Source organism: Danio rerio, chromosome 20 (assembly GCF_049306965.1).
Source record: "Danio rerio strain Tuebingen ecotype United States chromosome 20, GRCz12tu, whole genome shotgun sequence".
In the NCBI taxonomy this organism is placed as follows: Eukaryota; Metazoa; Chordata; class Actinopteri; order Cypriniformes; family Danionidae; genus Danio; species Danio rerio.
Genome location: NC_133195.1, coordinates 28,916,274 through 28,931,115, shown reverse-complemented (window position 1 = coordinate 28,931,115; position 14,842 = coordinate 28,916,274). Strand labels below are relative to the sequence as shown.

The 14,842-nt window shown below is 35.1% G+C and overlaps 1 protein-coding gene across 6 annotated transcripts in view; it reads right to left on the bottom strand.

Annotated features, from left to right (window-relative positions):
• Window positions 1-14,842, bottom strand: part of syne1a (spectrin repeat containing, nuclear envelope 1a) — a 329,974-nt gene that overhangs the window by 142,858 nt on the left and 172,274 nt on the right. For all 6 annotated transcript variants that reach the window (XM_073933275.1, XM_073933274.1, XM_073933278.1 and 3 more), the window contains 15 exons: window positions 13,208-13,404; window positions 12,962-13,126; window positions 11,861-11,998; window positions 11,596-11,733; window positions 10,878-11,027; window positions 10,555-10,713; window positions 9,618-9,782; window positions 9,395-9,529; window positions 8,338-8,496; window positions 8,006-8,214; window positions 7,405-7,468; window positions 7,146-7,310; window positions 3,302-3,454; window positions 3,029-3,124; window positions 75-215 (listed from right to left, as the gene is read on the bottom strand). In XM_073933275.1, coding sequence (XP_073789376.1) covers window positions 75-215; window positions 3,029-3,124; window positions 3,302-3,454; window positions 7,146-7,310; window positions 7,405-7,468; window positions 8,006-8,214; window positions 8,338-8,496; window positions 9,395-9,529; window positions 9,618-9,782; window positions 10,555-10,713; window positions 10,878-11,027; window positions 11,596-11,733; window positions 11,861-11,998; window positions 12,962-13,126; window positions 13,208-13,404 — 2,234 coding nt within the window. The remainder of the gene's footprint in view (window positions 1-74; window positions 216-3,028; window positions 3,125-3,301; window positions 3,455-7,145; window positions 7,311-7,404; window positions 7,469-8,005; window positions 8,215-8,337; window positions 8,497-9,394; window positions 9,530-9,617; window positions 9,783-10,554; window positions 10,714-10,877; window positions 11,028-11,595; window positions 11,734-11,860; window positions 11,999-12,961; window positions 13,127-13,207; window positions 13,405-14,842) is intronic.

Below are 14,842 nucleotides of genomic sequence, written 5' to 3'. Positions count from 1 at the left end.
TGAGTGAGACTCTCAGCCCAGAGTTCATTAAACATGTAGCTACTACTGTATATTTTATTTGTTTGTGCTCTTACTTGAATATTATTCCTTTCCGACTTGAGGTTGTCGAGGCTGCTGAAGATGAGCTCCCTCTGTAGGACAGGACTGACATGGCATATAAACTGCCAGATGGCTTCTCTCTCTGCTTCAAACTCCTGCCACGAGCTCACAGTGACCTAATGAGCAATTAAAATGACACATTATTCAACCATTTCACTACTAATTGTTGTAATTGCGACACCAACTGCAAGTCATCTGAGTCGCAGTTCTCGTTTTCATTTTTTGATGTTGCATTACTCTGTAAAAATGCTTGATTTGCACACAATTCCTTCATGTTGTCACAACAGAAATGGAATTCAACTTAATCATTTTTCACAAATTTAAGTGGATTCAACATAAAAACAATTAGGTTGTGCCAAAAACAATGTAAGAAATCTTTTGCTTCAACTCATTTTCATTCATTCATTTTCCCTCGGCTTATTCCCTTTATTTTATAAAGAGTTGCCACAACGGCAAATAAACTGCCAACTTATCCAGTATCTTATCCGTATGTTTTATGCAGCACCACAACCCAGCACTGAGAAATCAACTCATTTTAAATTAGTATTTTGAACAAGCAGTGTACAAGGTTTCAAAACAAAAGAAAGTAGCTTATGTAGGTTTCATAGAGAGCATGAGTAAAGTGATGTTCATTTCTATCATTTTTCTTTACCCTTTTTAAAACTTCTAACTTCCTAATAAGAGGAGTTTAGAATTGAAATTAGGATCATATTATGCACCAAACAGTCTGTAATTGTCTGACATAACTACTGAATCCAAGATGGTTGAATATTTGATAATGATACTTATATTTCAGACAAGAAATAATACAAATAAGCATCAATTATATTTAAAGCAGTGTTTTCAAACCAAATATTAGAGTGTGTTGGTGTGGGTTTCCTCCGAGAAATCAGGTTTCCCCCATAGTCCAAAGACATGTAGTATACAGTAGGTGAATTGAATAGCTGTAGTGCATGTGAATGAGTGTGTAAAGATGTTTTGCAGTACTGGGTTGCAGCTGGAAGGGCATCTGCTGTGTAAAACATATGCTGAATAAGTTGGCAGTTCATTCAGCTGTGGCAACTCCTGATTAATAAAGGGACTAAGCTGAAAGAAAATGAATGAATGAATATTAGTGTTTGTTGTACAGCAACATGGTAAGATGAAACTAAAGAAATTGTCTGCTAGTGATGTTAAAAATGGAAGCGCTATTTGTTTTAACATTGTAAATCAGGTTAAAATGTTTGATCATTCTTAGGATTAACAATAAACATATGCCAAAGTAATTGGTGATTCGTTACGCTGTGTATGTATGTAATGTATTTTTTATTTAATGCTATTTCAGCAACCAAGGCTATTTTCATGGTAAGAGCATTTCCATAATAAATATACAACTAAAAACAACAAATAAATAAATACATAAGTTAAAGAGCCCCTATTATGGGTTTTGAAAATGACCTTCTATGTAGTGTGTAACACAGCTCTAAGTGAAGTGAAATTACCAGCTACCGTGCACCGTTTAAAATTGATTTATTTATAAATTTAAATTTGATTCATTTATAAAAGAGTAGACTCATAGTATTTCAAATAAATAATTTTGATAAGGAATATTTAGCCGTTTTGACGTGACCTCAATATGCAACTTAAGCTCCGCCCAATTGTTGCATGCGCAAACCTGGGAAAATTAAAACCTGCAGCCCCGCCCACAACTACTGTAGCAGATCCCGGTTGAATCAAGTCATAAAGACACTGTGCTCAGCTGATATTATTGATATTTTTACTAGTGTGAGGGGAAAATTAGCGTTATTTTCTCTACCCAAAGATAAAACTGTCAAGAGTCAGTGGTTGAGGTTTATTTTGGTAAAAATACATCAGCATTATAGCCCAGCCTTGTGCTGTTCCTTTCATTTTTCTGACGAATGCTTCTGCAATCTACACACTTACAATTGGGGATTCGTCGACCGTTTGTTAACTGCATTGCTTTAATGCACTCCTGCATTGGGCTCATACACACAAAAAAATCCGGTTGAAATTACGGGAGTTTTCTGGGATAAATAACAAAAGGGCTGGGTGGCTGAAGATGGGTCTGAAATATAGGAGACTCTTGTGAAAAACAGGAGTGTTGGCAGGTATGCTCACACATACACTATGCACTCTGACTATTTCATAAGCCGTGGTGAGCATTTTACTCTGTCTCGTGCTGAATGCTCTTGACCAATCGCAACAGGCTGTCATCTGTCCAATAAGCGCAGATTAGCTTCGCGCTAAGAAGGGGTTTGAGAACAAATGAATCGCTGAACGAATCTTATGGGAGTCGCTGGGATATTTGGTAAAATAAACTCATATTATAAGACAATGAAAGTGTTTTTGACCTTGCATGGATATCCCCCTGTTGTTGGAGACCCTTAAAACCAAAACAGATTTTTAATATATAATAGGGGCACTTTAAATAAGATTTTTAGAGTTAATACATGATAAAAATTATACATTTTCCTTGTGTCACTTTATTAAAAATGTCCTTAAGAGATTTCATTTCATAAAAAAGTCCAGTAAAATGTGTTTTACAGTAAGGGGGAATTGTGCATTACAAACATTGAGGGGGGTCTTTATCTTTAAGCAAAAAGACGCGGGCTAATCTTATATGTCCAATACGACATCTGGTAAAAATCACTTGATCAAATCTAGTCTAAAATGTCTCAAAATTCAGTTTGAGTTTTTATACAATTTATTATTTTCCATTGCATCCCACTCCTCTTGCCACTTATTTAAAATGTAAACGTTGATAAAAGGTCTCATATCTGATGGAGGAATTTGGCATTTATCCATAAACCAGGGACTAAGTCGAAGGAAAGTGAGTGAATTCTAGGATCATGTAGCAAGCAAACTACAAGCTGACACACAACACGGCAGGTCAAATGTATGAATACCATTATTGTGCTAAAAGCCTCACCTGCAGGTGTTTCTCTTGAGCTGCCCGGTCTTCTTTAAAGAAATTACCTTGACATCTCACATCCATATCTTTCCCTTGCTGGGTCTTCAGATTTTGCTGTGGAAGGTCAGACAGAAGAGAAAACAAACAATCCTAAGATTCACCCCTTGTATTGTCACATAACAGAACAAATCACTTATTCACAGCAATCATATTAGCGGATCCAATTGATGAGCAGATTTATCAAGTCTATTACATTATATGTGTCATCTAAATGAATTGTGCAGTCTCTACCTGGTGAATGAGGAGCAGCTGTTTGGCTTCAGTGGCACTCTCTGCATTCAGTATTTGTCTGTGCTCCTGGATCTGAATCAGATCGTCATCGTTTACCTCCTCTTTCAGCTCCTCTTCAGTCTTTACGCTTGCTTCATTGGCCACTCCAGCAGCCTGAGAAAACAGTGTTTAAGCATGCAAAATATCATCAGACCAAATGTCATAAAAGAGTAAGCCTGTAGATAGCTGTCCTATAAAAAGCTCTGTAGGTGATATGCAAATTGTATGCCAATAGCTAAGCATAAACATTTGCATTTAACTTTATTTTAAACACCTTACCCTGAGTGAACACTGAACAAGGCATGTGTGTCTACCGAAGCATTGCTTTCTTGAGGCTAGTGTATTTTTTAATTATTGAAAAAAAATGGCATCAGTATGATGAAGTGCTGAGTGTCTATTTCACTGCTGAGCGTTGTTTATTCTTGCACAAGGACGCAAACAAGCACAGTTATTCAAAAAAGAAAGAAGGAAATAATATTGCTCTATGTACTTTTCAATCCCACAGCCTTCAAAATCACCCTGAAAAGAAAATAGACGATTCTCATTTTTTTCAAATAAAATGTCAGCATTTATTATGAATAATTTATCTGTGTATATCATTATTCATGAGGGAGGAACAACCTGTCACTCACAAGACCACATCAATAAGCATTACTGCCTACTCACTTTTTGATTTGTGCAGAGCTGAATCCAGATGTATGTTTCCCATTCATTTTTCCAAAAGTAATGACCAAATATGAGGTGAATTAATCATAAATTCCAAACTTTAATTCGAAGCACTAAAGTATATGACAATTGGACAAACACTTTAATAGTTTATGTAGTTTGTTTTATCTATAGAGTCTATGAAGTTAATTACATTTATATAAACAAATTATCATGTACAGGTTTTGTTCAAATGTAAATAAAAGCTGAAAAATATTTTTTCCACAATGATCTTTTTGTACATCTTTTTATTATCTTGTGGGATAACGTTTGGATTATCTTTTAGTCATTTCCTGGTCAAAAAAAAAAAAAACTAGTTGAATAAAATTAACTAGGTCAGAATTCGCCAGAGGTACGAGTAATTTCAGTCTTGACTGTGTCTATATTTATTTATTGTGGCGAGGGGGCGTGGCCGAGAGCCGTGGGAACGGGGTGAGGCCACCGCGTAAGTGGATACACCTGCGGTGCGCACCTGCCTCGGATCCCACGGAAGGAGCTCTGGACCATAAAAGGAGGACCCATGGCAGAGGAAGCCGAGAGAGGACCGGGCCCGGACATATTTTACTTTTGCTTTCAGTTTGACGGCAGTCTCCGTGAGGAGCTGCCATCATTGTTATTAATAAATATTTTAAAGCTCCGTCGGTTCTCCGCCTCCTTCTTCCCGGCGGCCAAAGGGCCGTAAACTCTTATTACATTTATATACAGTGCTTCCCACACATAGACTTTATTTAGGCGAGCTGCCTGGGTATGTTAACGGCCACCCAAGTATATTAAGCGACAGGTTTTTTTCACTATTATTATCATCTTTTTGCACTATATTGTATCCACCTAATATAACCAAACATCAGGGATCGATTAAGTGGTGGAAAAACCTTGTTTACCCATTTGGTTCTGTGTGCATGAGACCTGTCAGCCCTCACACTGACAGTCTCACATGCTCTACAGACCCACAGAGACACATCTTTTTGGCACTTAAAAAATTAGTCTGGCCGGGTTTCTAAATTTCCTAAAATGTCCGGGATTCGGCTTTTTCTTTCTAAAGCTGTCGTTCGTTAATCATATGTGCTTTTGCGTTACCTTTTTACTTAAGCCTACTTTTACTTTGGCTTTGGAGCTGACTGCACATGCACAGTTGCTAGAGCGAGAGAAACATTTAATAATTCATTCTTGAATCTAAACAACTCAGAAAAACGTTACTATATACTTGGAGAGGATGAAAAGACTAGACTAACTGCGTTTCATCGAAGTTATGCTAGTCCTGGCTTCATAATAGAGCAGATTTCTTTTAGCCTCACTGATAAAATGGCCAACTTTACATCAGAAAAAAATAATTTTACAGCCTACAAAAACAATTTTGGTTCATATAGCTAATATTACCCTCATGACAATTGTGAGGGGGTGAATTTTTTTTCTGTTTCATTTATATTCAGTTATATTAAGTCTGCATAATTAGGGCGTGGCCACTTAAATGACAGCTAGGTCTCGCTGGTCGACATCACTTCACCTTCACCTGATTCCGGCTGATTAGCCACTGAACTTAGCATATACAACGTATTTTTGTTTTGTTTTATGTGGCTTTACACAGTCAATTGCTTTTTAGAATTAATTTCTAAAATTATCAGATAATATGGTATGCTGTGTGCACTTAATTGTCCTCACAAACATTCACGTGGCCTCTATTTCCCAGGTGAGTGAAATTATATACTCATATACCATCGCTATAAATGTATTTGTTTTATATAAGATCATTCATAATTTATATTTTTCTTTAGAACTTGAATGCACTCCAGAATCTGACAAATTGATTAGCTGTAGGCTCTAGAACAGTCATCTGAAATGTTGTCATACTGTTTGATGCCTGGATTTCATAAACAGCTTTGCATTAACTAACACACAGTATATTTTAAGTTTGGAAGTAATTAACGTTTTTCTCCTGTAGAAAAACATCATAAGAACAATGCTTAGTGGCTCAATGTATTTTAAAAACACAAGAGTGTTTTTAAAGGACTAAAAACAGTTTTTGTATAAGTTGTCAGAACACAAACAAGTTTCAGGTAATGAAGTATTAAGCGTTTCTCCCAAAGAAAAGCCCGTCCAAGCAAAATGCTAGTAGTCATCTGTAGCTCCGCCTCTTTGTCCTTATTTGGTTACCCTTTGTTGGAGCAATGGCATGAGAACAAAATGACACCAGTTGGCCACACCCACTTGTAGCTTCGTTTGCTTCCTTCAGAAACCTATGGGTGATGTCACGGAAACTACGTCCATATCTTTTACAGTCTATGGTTTAAACTGGCTGCAAAATATATTTACACCATTAATAATGGTTAATCAACACATTTGCCATATTTAAATAATCTACACGTTTTAATCTTGTAATTATTATAATATATACACTGTATATATTTGTAGTGCTTCATGGGAGTGGAAGGGGGAAAGATTGCTTTTTGCACACTTTAGTATTTGTATATAATTTCTTTAAACATGCTTATAGTGAGTGAACATTTCACTGTGTTCACAATGTTTTTTACTTAAAGCTAACATATTTTTTTCTGAGGTTTCCAACTGGACCACTGCATATTTAATACAGCAAGGTGCTATTTTTACTAAATAATTTGTGGTAAATCATGGGAATGAGGAAAACAAAAAGACTGATTCTATGTCCAATGCAACTCTCTGATTGGCGGAATTTCGCTATACAGTTCCTAACATGTAAGTTCGTTTTTGTGCATAAATTCCACTACCAAAAAAAAAAAAAAAATGTGTTGAATTAATGTAAACGGGTTTTTTATGTTATCAGCAACATTTGAATGATGCTGAATAAAATGAATGAAGTTTTTACTTTGGCAAACCTAACCATTTCTCTTTATAGCAATCAACAATGATCTAGCGATCTACTCAATTACCAATGGACAAAATCCACTGCCAAGCCCCCACATTTCTTTCTTGATCAATAAGTCATTTCTGTCATGATAGAAAGAAAAGCTATTACAGCTCATGATTCATTCTGCCTTTAGGGCCCAGAACCCAGTGCTTATGAGCAGAGAGGAGGGCAACAGTACACCTTACATTCAAATTAAAAGACATGAAAAGCACTCTTCACCTCAGATAGAGACAACAGCGCTGCAAAAAACTGCTGTGAGAGTTTCTCAAGAGCATCTCTCTGCATGTGAGCTTCACTCTCAGGACTTATCTCCTCCAGCACAGCGAGACGAGCTTTGAGCCAGTCCAGAGTCTCACTCTGAGCCTTTATCGCCCTGCGCTGCATCTGCAAGAGAAGGAAAAGAAAGGTCAGCTCCTTCACAGTGCTCTGTATACACACTTATAGCATGCAGATGAGCATAAACTGGGTCTGAGCTCACCTGGACTGAGGAGTTTTCAGCCCCATTCTGTGTCGAGATAAGCCATTCAGACAGCTTACTGAACCTGGAGGACAGCACACAAAACAAAACAATTGTTTTAAAAAACTGATATTTTATACAACCTTTACATGTTGTTGCCTGTGAATAAATGGAATTAAATGTAGTGAATGTGCACTTGTTTATTTGCACTGCATATCTTTATTTTAAACTGTACTTAGTATATTAATTAAATTACAATTTCAAAGCAGTTGAAGTATGCATTTGACTATAATTTCAACTTAATGAATAATTTCAATAATCAGTGTTCTACATTGCAACTTCATAACTGTATATTTTACAAAAATATTTAAATACACGACAAGTTTAGGAAAAATAATGTTAAAGTGCAATTTAGGGCACAATAATTGAGTACATTAAATTATATTTCAAATTACATATAAAGGTGTTTTTAAATGGGCCAAAACACTCTATTTTTTTTTTAAATAATGTAATTAAATCTTAAGCTTTCATTAAATTGCTGCTTTCAGAGCAAAATCAGTTGAAGAAAATGATGACCTGTAATGTGTCCCGTGTTTGCATTGATACCTCATTTGCATCTCACCTAACATGCCACTCTCTCCATTTATCCGGGTGCTGTTGTAGTCTCAGGTGTGTTTGGTCTACTAAACCCTTGACCTCTAAAAGATGATCTTTGGCCCCTTCCAACATTTGATAACCTCTGTCGTTTTCTGGAAGTTCCTGACAGAAATGCTTCATTGTCTTCAGTCGCTTCTCACATGCTGAAAGTGGGGTTTTCTGTCTGAAATACGCCTATAAAGAAAGACACATAAATAAAATCAACAATTCCTAGTTTATGTATGTAATGTATGTATGTATGTATGTATGTATGTATGTATGTAACTTGCATGCCCTTTGTTTCGGGATCTATCTCACCCTGTGTTCTTTGATAATTTTTTCACTCCCAGCAGCAGGCAAGGCCTTGTCCTCTCTTTTCAGCTCAACTCTACAGTCCTGTAATGTGGCCATCACAAAACGTCTCTCTGTTTCCACCCGGAGTCTGAGCAGATGAGCGGGAGCCTCGGCTTGAATGTCCTTGAAAAAAAAACATTGTGATGAATCTTTTAGGATATATTCCTATTAAATGTGCATTCTGTCCAACTTTGGCCTTCTTTTAGCAGTGTAAATCTAAAACAGGTGTTATCTGAGTGGGTAGGTCTTGTGCTGTTGTTTTACGTTATTAATGTGAAACTTTAACTATTAATAATAAAAAGTTAAATATTAATGATGCTAATAAAGTTTACATTTTTCAGTTCTTATCCTATGTAGATGAAACAACCAAAAAAAGTTGACAATTTAACCCCCTCAATTTAATGTCCATTCATTATTGCAGCAGCCCTTGGATAGTCTGTTTGCTTTGGCTTTTATGGTCCTATATCGTCTCCCCGAAGGTAACATTTAAAATAGATGGTATGCTGGATGGGACAAGTCCTTCAGGATGCTGCGTGCTTTGCTGTAGAATCGTGCCTTAAACAACTCATCTAAGGAGGGAAGGGTGCAGCCGATGATTTTGTGCGCTGTGTTGACAACCGTTTGGAGAGCAGCTTTTTCCTGGGCTTTTTGACCAGTGCTATAGCGTTGGTTTTACATGATATATTTATATCCAGAACAAGTGTTTAAGGTAAGAACGCTCTTGGCAGCAGTTAATGGCTGCTGTCATTCTGGAGTGTACAGTAAATACTGTCTCTATCCACATGGATAGAACGAACTCTCTGCCAAAAATATTCGATAACCAAAGCAAACTGTATATATAATTAAAAATATACTTTAATTATATGACTAAAAAACATAAACATTATTTAGTGATTCGGGTTACTAAGAAAAAAAATATTTTGGAAGATAGATTCATGATGTACCTGCTTGTTATTTCAATTCTGCCAATTTTAAACAAAAATGTTTAACCTTGTACTTTTAAGTAGTCAGTAAAACTGACCTTCCACTGCTTGTGCAGTCTTCTGACAGTGTCCCGCAGACTCTTTTGGTCTTCCTCTGAGATAATATCAGTGAGGTCATCACACGCCTTTAAATAAGCACTTAAAATGTGTTGGTCCAGTCGCCCAAAGAACTCCTACGCAAATAATTACACACTTGATTAGAAGAGAGCGACAAGTTAAATATGTTTGAAGAGAAATGAGGTTAAGACGTTACTGATGTACATTATGTTTGCGGAACAGCTCATCTGGGTCTCCCCTTTCTTTTAAACAAGCCTGTCCCACGCGCAGCGCCTTCTCCAGGTCAGCACGAGACTCCTCAAACCGGCGCATGAGGCTCCCATTAGTCTCTGCTACTTGTCTCCACTCCAAAGCCTCCTGCATCAGAGCCTGATCAGAGCAGAACACAGTGCATGATGGACACATCCAAATAACAGCAGATCTTTTGTGCATCCTTATGGACATTATTTTATTTTATTAATAATGTAAGATAATATGTTAATAAAAACATTTTGAAAAAAAATGAAATTGTCATTTTTCACCTACTTTTACTTTCATAACAATACAATAGATACAAAAAATAGTTACACTCAGGATCTGTGCACATTTTGGCACTTTTTTTCAAGCATAGCTTGAACTGGAATATATATATAATCTTTTTACTACTAAAGACATACATCAAAGCCAGTGGTAGATTCCAGAAGTAGTGTCCCAGGAAAAAATGCTCACTGCTGTCATTCTGGATTATAAATATCCTATATTTTAGTATTTTATATATTTTGGCCGAGTTTTTCTAGCTTAGCTTGTGGAACAAATACTGCACTTCCTTTTTTTTCCTGTTTTCAGCATTTTAGCACAATATATACCAATATTAAGATATGTATAATTCAATGTTTGTATTTGAATGAATATCAGAGTTTGCATTTTCTAAAAAAAAATACATAATGAAAATAAATATTTAGATGTGATACTTTAATAGTTTGTTGGACACATTTATGTTCTCTATAGACCTAAGTGTAACTATTTTAAATTGACACATACGTTAAAGGAGCAGTATTTTTTCCTTTGATTCTCTAAAGAGTTAGAGAATATTTACTCATGCTTAAGTGTGGTGTTTTGTTTGGCAGTATGATATTTGAGCAGAAATGTAATGTAGCCTGACCTGTGCAGTGGTCTGAATCTCTGTTACTCTGTTCTGCAGAAGAGATGTGTCAAAGTTATGCAGAGACTTGGCACAGCACAGCGCTCTCTGTAGGGCCAGATAACTGCGCTCAATAGCACAAACACAGCGCTTACAGGTCTGCTGTTGAGTTTGTAGCTCCTGCCAAAAATGAAGAAAACAGAGATCAATTCTGGCTCAGACAGATCTAATACTTACGGGATTACAAAAGACAGGCACTTTTTATTTGCTGTATCATTACAGTTTCACCACACAGTTTTCTTCACAGTCTAGTAATCTTCTCTCTCCCTGTGGCCTGCACTGACCTGGCACATTTCCTGGTTGTGTTGCTGTGTGATGATGTGTCCAGCGTCCTCCGCTGTCTGATAGAAAGCTGAGATTTGTTTCTCAAGCTCTTCTAACAGAGGAAACAGTGCCTGGCACTCCTTAAGTGTTAAAGGACACTTTTCCTTCAGCTGTGAGGATAAAACAAACAGTCACACATTTTCTCTCAGGCATATAGGCTACGTGACCTACAACCACAAAACCTAAGTGTAATTCTTTTGGAATTAAGATTTATACATCATCAAAAAGCTGAATAAATAAGCCTTCTATTGATAGATACTTTGTTAGGATATAACAACATTTGCCAGAAAAAAATTTGAGTATCTGGAATCTGAGGGCTTAAAAACATCTAAATATTAAGAAAATTGCCTTTAAAGTTGTCTAAATGAAATGCTTCACAGTGCACATTGCTAATCAATCTATCAATTTTGATGTTTGTACATTAAGACATAAAAATAGCCATGGAGTATGTCTTTACTTAATATTTTAATGATTTTGCATAAAAGAGAAACCAAGTATTTTCACACATTCAATGTATTGCCAAAAATGCCTGTGCAACATAAGATTATGATTATATGGACCAGGGTCACATATATTAAATTATTTATTCATATAATTTTAGTATCATTCATATAGTTTAGCATTTTAGCTAATGTTTTAATAAATTTGTTGTGTTTTGTTATTTTCTTTAATACAAACCTGATGGAGATGTGCTTCTGTTGTTGGTATTGTAGAACGGGCTTTATTTCCGCCACCATGAACTTTGGCCAGAAGCTGTGCAGAGCGAGCAGCCGCCTTATATTGTGCTTCCACAGCAGGCAGCTTGTGCTTGATCTCCTATGATGTGTTTCAAATTACAACAGAAGGCTTAAAAGTATTACATTTATCATTTCTGAGTGGCCAATATCACACACAAAGACAAATATCACTAATACACTTATAGTGAATGCTGAAACCTCTTTACCTCAACATCCTGCATAAAGGCTTTCACATCCAGCAATGACACTTGAAGTGGTGAGGTAAGTTTATTAATAGAAGCATCCAGAAACTCTTGTATGTCCTGGTGTATTCTCACATTATGGGTCTCAGGAAGACGGGCGTACTAAAAAAACAGAATTAATTACTAAAGGAATAGTAACTTTAAAAAAAAAAACAACCACATATTGCTGAATTTCTTATACTGTAAAAAGCAATTGGCTGACTTTACCAAAAAAGTGAGTGAACCCCCTACTTTTATCTATTTACCTTTTACAGTTATTTATAGTCATTTTGACATTAGGTTTAATTTCATTGGTTTTCCGTGAATGAACGAATATCATGACTATTCAATCATTTTTCTCTCGCTGCGCCTCCTGGGAACCATCAAAACCCTGAGAGTGCTGTCGATCACTTGAACTGATCAATAGCAAGAGTTTGTGGTCAGGCTACTCCATCAATAGGCTGATATTGAGGGTGTTTAGCTAGTGTGAGCTATGTTGTGCTAAGAAAGATTAACTTACTGATCTCTTAGCCAAAATACATATGAACAGACAATCAGGTAAACATGGATAAACATTATAGGTGCTTTTGAGAAATGTTAAAATTTGCCAGAAAGTTTGGTTGGTAAAATATTGTAAAAATGTGCATTTTTACACAAAAGTACATGGTAAGGTGCTTTTTTTATTTCCACTTGGTGAAACTAGTAGCAGAAAAAAACTTATTCACTTTGTAGATGAAAGCATGTTTATTTTATTTAACCTTTATTTCACCAGAAAAAGACTCTCTAAGATTAATAGTTTCTTTCACATGAGTGTCCTGGTCAAAATGAGGAGCAAGACAGAGTGTACAGACTTTACTTGACAAACTACACATTAAGAAAACTTAAAGCAATTATAAATCATAGATTCACCTTCCATTTGCTAAGTGATTGACTTGAATAAATGACCAAAGACACCAGTTTTTGTAATTTCGATCTAGACTCAGGACTCATTCCAACTGGACAGAACTCCATACATAAAACCCAATTCAGGGCCAAGCTACACTGTAATACAACATACAATGATGAGTTTACCTGTCAAACATTTACCTGTTTGACCTTAAGAAACAGCTCTCTCCATCTTCCATTGAGCAGCAGAAGCTGATGCTTCACGTCACGAGTTACTGTTTCATCACAGGTCTCGATCAGAAAGTTTCCTGCATCGTTCATAGCAGCATGCTGGTCCATCCAGTGAGGAAGATTACGAAAAAACTCCTAGAACAACAATAGAGAATTAAAATATATTATAACCATTAACCTGCTGGTAATCATATGGACATAAATGAGGCGTCTCACCCGTTTGGTATTCTCCGGTTGTCTGAGAGCCCCCTGTGCGTCCTCTAGCCAGGCCTGCAGTGAGGCCACACAGCTGTTGTACCTCAGCCAGTTACACTGCACCTCTTCCAGCATGGACCTCACGCTCCGCACCTCCACTGAGAGACTCCTCCACTGATCACACACCTCTCGCAGGAACAGCTTTACCACTCCCTCAACTGAAATGTCAAAACACACGGAGATAAATTAAAGAATTATTAGATGTATAAAAAGGTAATGAATAAACCTCACTGGTTGTCACGTGTGAAGCAAGCATGACTGAGCTTCTGTGGCTTAATTTGAATTCTGTAGACATTGATTGCCAATCAGAGTTTATAAATAAATTAAAAGCTTAAATGAAATCTGTTCAACATATGAAGCAATCACATTTTCTTCTGAAGATTAATATCTACAGATTCTTCAGAGATTTAGAGTTCTGGGTAAACTATGGTTGAATTAAGATACAAGTCTTACAAATTTTATTGAAAATATAAAGTATTAAAATATATTATAGTGTTTTTTTAAAGATTAACACATCTATTTGAGGTTTTGGAATGTCATGAGCTTGAATAAATAAAATAATTGTCATTTTGTTTATTTCAGTCACATTGTTATATTTTGTCCTTTAAGCTTCTGTTTAACCATCTGTCAATTTTTAATTACTGTATTTATTTATTATTTATTTTAGTATTTTAAGGTAAACCTTTATTATTTTAGCAAGTCACCAACATAACTACATTTATTTTTATTATATTTTATTACCTTTAAGGCTTTAATTTAATATTTATATATAGTTTTATTTTAGATTCATCAACTAATATAATATAATATAATATAATATAATATAATATAATATAATATAATATAATATAATATAATATAATATAATCATTATTAGTATTTGATATATAATAATGTTTACCGCTCTATAATATAATATAATATAATATAATATAATATAATATAATATAATATAATATAATATAATATAATATAATATAATATAATATAATATAATATAATATAATCATTATTAGTATTTGATATATAATAATGTTTACCGCTCTATAATATAATATAATATAATATAATATAATATAATATAATATAATATAATATAATATAATATAATATAATATAATATAATATAATATAATATAATATAATATAACATAATATAATGTCATATACTATAACATAAGGGGTGACGCAGTGGCGCAGTAGGTAGTGCTGTTGCCTCACAGCGTGAAGTTTGCATGTTCTCCCTGCGTTCGCATGGGTTTCCTACGGGGGCCTTGGTTTTATGGAAGCATATGAGTAGCATAATTAAATTCAAAATGTAATATGCAGAATTGCAATGCAATATGTTAAATGGCAATGTATTTCTGTATTTGAATTTATATTTTCCAAGACATATGAGCCATGTTTGGTGCAGAATGAAAATGTAAATTAAATTACATTGTTTGCATTTCTCATTTCAAACACTGTTTTCATGTGTAAATTGTATCTACATTTTAAAGCTTTATAAGTAGCAAAATTAAATTGAAAATGCTATACACAAACTGAATTTGATGTGAATAAAGTACAAGCAAAACCTGTAGCAAAATGATCATTTAA